Here is a 2,955-nt window from a genome sequence, read left to right on the forward strand (position 1 = left end):
GTTAGTCTAGTTAGAAGAACAGAGATTCGAGACCAATCTTGAACTAATTAAAGGCGAATCCATATAATATGAATATATAAACAGAAAGCAATATATATTCACGAAGTTACAAACGTTGTAACTTGTAAGCGGGCACAATGTGCTGTATGAAGCAAAACACCTGAATGAATGAATGAATGTAACTTACTTTATCCTCGCGTGGCCGGAAAACGACAGTCGTTATAACACGGAATTAACACCTCGTGCCAGCTTACGAGTTACCATGTATGTTACTTTGTGGGTAATTATTATTTTTTTATGTATGGCTGATAATTTGGACAACCCATTAGTGACCACTGGATTGGAGCAATTGTCGTTAAGTGTCTTGCCCAAGGACACATACGCCCACAATGGTAGCAGCGTCGAGCCTTGTACCCATTACCTCTGGGTTACAGGAAGGCGCGCTAACCACTACACCACGGCGCCGGGCGAACTATGTTATAAACGACTGCCATTTTAATGAAGATATATAGGTTATATTTATTCATGAAATGACACGTTTTGCAAGTAACTGTACAAAATATGAACGAAGAAGCTTTGGTGAGACGTAGATCTTAATTGCTACGAAACCGAAGTCATTCTAGTTACATACAACTTCTTCTATATCGAGTAAGTACCTGCAAGTTTATTGAAAACGTTGTAGTTCGTACGTTACAAATTACAAAATAACTTGTATAGTAGAGTGGGGGAAGATTGGACACCTTTAGCACATAATATCCAAATATCCTAATCGTGTTTTAAACAATTAACAACGTTCTTTAGGAGTCATGAGCATACTGTTTAATAATTCTTTAAATGTTCTTTGTTTACTACCAAATGTGATGAGAAAATAGAATGAAAAGGTGACCAATCTTCCCCCACCCTACTATATAGTGGGGTGGAGTAAGATGGCATTTTTTTCGTAATGAACAAAGGATATTTACCGAACTATCTAACCATAGCCCGTGACTCAAAAGGGGCGTTGTTGTTATTTAAAACACGATCAGGACACATTGGATACAATATTGGATATAGTAGGATGGGGGAGGATGGGACACCTTTTCATTCTAAATTCTCGTACATTTTGGAAGCAAACAAAAAACATTCAAGGAATTATAAAACCCTGTCTCGCGACTTTCATAGACCATTGTTAATTGTCTAAAATACGATCAGGATATTTATATATTTCGTGCTAAAGGTGTCCTATCTTCCCCCACCACACTATATATATATGGGTGGCAACGGTGTCCATTTTAACCCACAGTACTGTATACACACCTTCCTCTGCCCTCCAGATAAGATTCATGAACCCGTTTGATGTCATTCGTTTTCTTGTGACGTTGACAGTGAAGCCCCAGTCAAACACAGATAAAACTTCGACATCGAAAACTCCTTGGTTTCCCGCTTTATCAATCACATCATAACACAATACGGTTGGGACAGACGAGCGGCAACGAGGTGGATTGAATGGGATCTCGTGAACTAAATAAGGGGACCCGGACCCCTGAAAAATGGTGTAGTTTCCGGATATCTCTTCGCCTGAGAATTAAAGTAAGTGTAAGAACTTTTCAGATTGGGTATAAGAATAAACGACCATAAATTAAAAGGCTTAAATTAAAAGGCTTATTTCAGCTTCTGCTGGCTTATATCTGCACTAACATAAATAATTAAAACGTTGTCGTATATTAAAACGTTTTATTTCGCTTGGCAAACTAGGTCTATCACGTTATGAAGGTTTAACGGAGGCGACTGTAACCTACGTTTTAATTTGTTAAATACAATACATTACTTTCTTCTTTTTTTTCTTACCAATTTAAATGTAAACTTACCATTGATGTTTGAAAATAACAATTCAACTGAAAGAACGAACACACAAAACCTTAGAAACATATTATTGCTTAAATGTTCTGCTGTGGTTTGGCTGATATAAGTTAAACTGTGCTTGCTTTAACAAAACAATAGTAACAACATTTCGTCATGGTTTCTACACTAATTACCCGAAAGTAACTCGCATTGACGTCATAACCGAACAAATTCTGTTAAACCACACTCGCGTAATTTCGCGTAAACGACTTTTGTGAAAGAAACACTGCGTTGGCAAATGTATCACAAACTATTTTGGACTCAGTGAGCAAATATGGGTTGTCAAATTGTCAACAAAAAATAACTGCAAAGTTACATATACGTTATAAGTCGTAAGCGGGAACGAAATCTGTGAAATAGAAAACCCGTGTTACAACCACCGCCGCTGTCAGGCCGCCCCAGCACTGCCGTGTTGTCCCAATTTACACAGGTATTTAGTCGTATTCATACGACTCTAAAGGGGCGTTCTTAGTTGTTGAAAACACGATCCGAAAATAAAAAAAAACACATGAGATCAAGGTGCTGAAGGTATCCCATTTTACCACAAAATATACAGTACGTGTCCAATGATTTAACTTGGGATCCCCATTTTGTTGAGCTAAACCAGTTACTGTTGTCCCTCTTACCTTGAATGTTAGGATTTATTCTAGGAGAACGAGCTGTGTATGAATGTTGGGTAGAACAAGGCGTTGCTATGTTTGTTTTCGATAAGCAAATCAGTTTTCATTAATATTCAATCTGTCACTTTCAAACTTCTAAGGTAGACCATTTACGTACACCACTGAGAATCAATATCTGTCCTAAGTAAACGATACTATGTTTAATATGCGTACTGACAAAGCGGAGACTTCTTAGGTAGTGTTTGGTTTATACAATAAATTGTTCCAATGCCAATCCTAGATTGTTTTAATCGTTATATTTAAAACAGTTTAAGTTACATGTCGAAAACCTATGATATTGGAGCTGTGTACTAAAATGCACCACATGCCCTCTGGCATCACGCGCGCCGGTAGCCAAAATGTTTACACACACCCGTAAGGGAGTTTATATATCGCAATTACATAATAATGTATC

At 37.5% G+C, this 2,955-nt stretch overlaps 1 protein-coding gene across 1 annotated transcript; it reads right to left on the bottom strand.

The window, feature by feature from the left end:
- Window positions 1–206: 206 nt before the first annotated feature.
- Window positions 207–2,188, bottom strand: LOC149731850 (uncharacterized). Its single transcript, XM_089885196.1, has 3 exons — window positions 1,848–2,188; window positions 1,297–1,557; window positions 207–656 (listed from the first exon to the last, which is right to left on the bottom strand). Exons 1-3 carry the CDS (start codon window positions 1,906–1,908, stop codon window positions 640–642), a joined length of 339 nt encoding a protein of 112 aa, XP_089741322.1. The 5' UTR covers window positions 1,909–2,188; the 3' UTR covers window positions 207–639.
- Between the last annotated feature and the right edge of the window lie 767 nt (window positions 2,189–2,955).

This window comes from Ciona robusta, chromosome 9 (genome assembly GCF_009617815.1).
Source record: "Ciona robusta chromosome 9, ASM961781v2".
Lineage (NCBI taxonomy): Eukaryota > Metazoa > Chordata > Ascidiacea > Phlebobranchia > Cionidae > Ciona > Ciona robusta.

Bases quoted from the DNA above. Each gene is read 5' to 3' on its own strand.
- LOC149731850 (XM_089885196.1), bottom strand. From the start codon at position 1,908: ATGTTTCTAAGGTTTTGTGTGTTCGTTCTTTCAGTTGAATTGTTATTT. The intron at 1,558-1,847 runs GTAAGTTTACAT...TTTAATTCTCAG, and splicing joins GTTATTTTCAAACATCAATG to GCGAAGAGATATCCGGAAAC.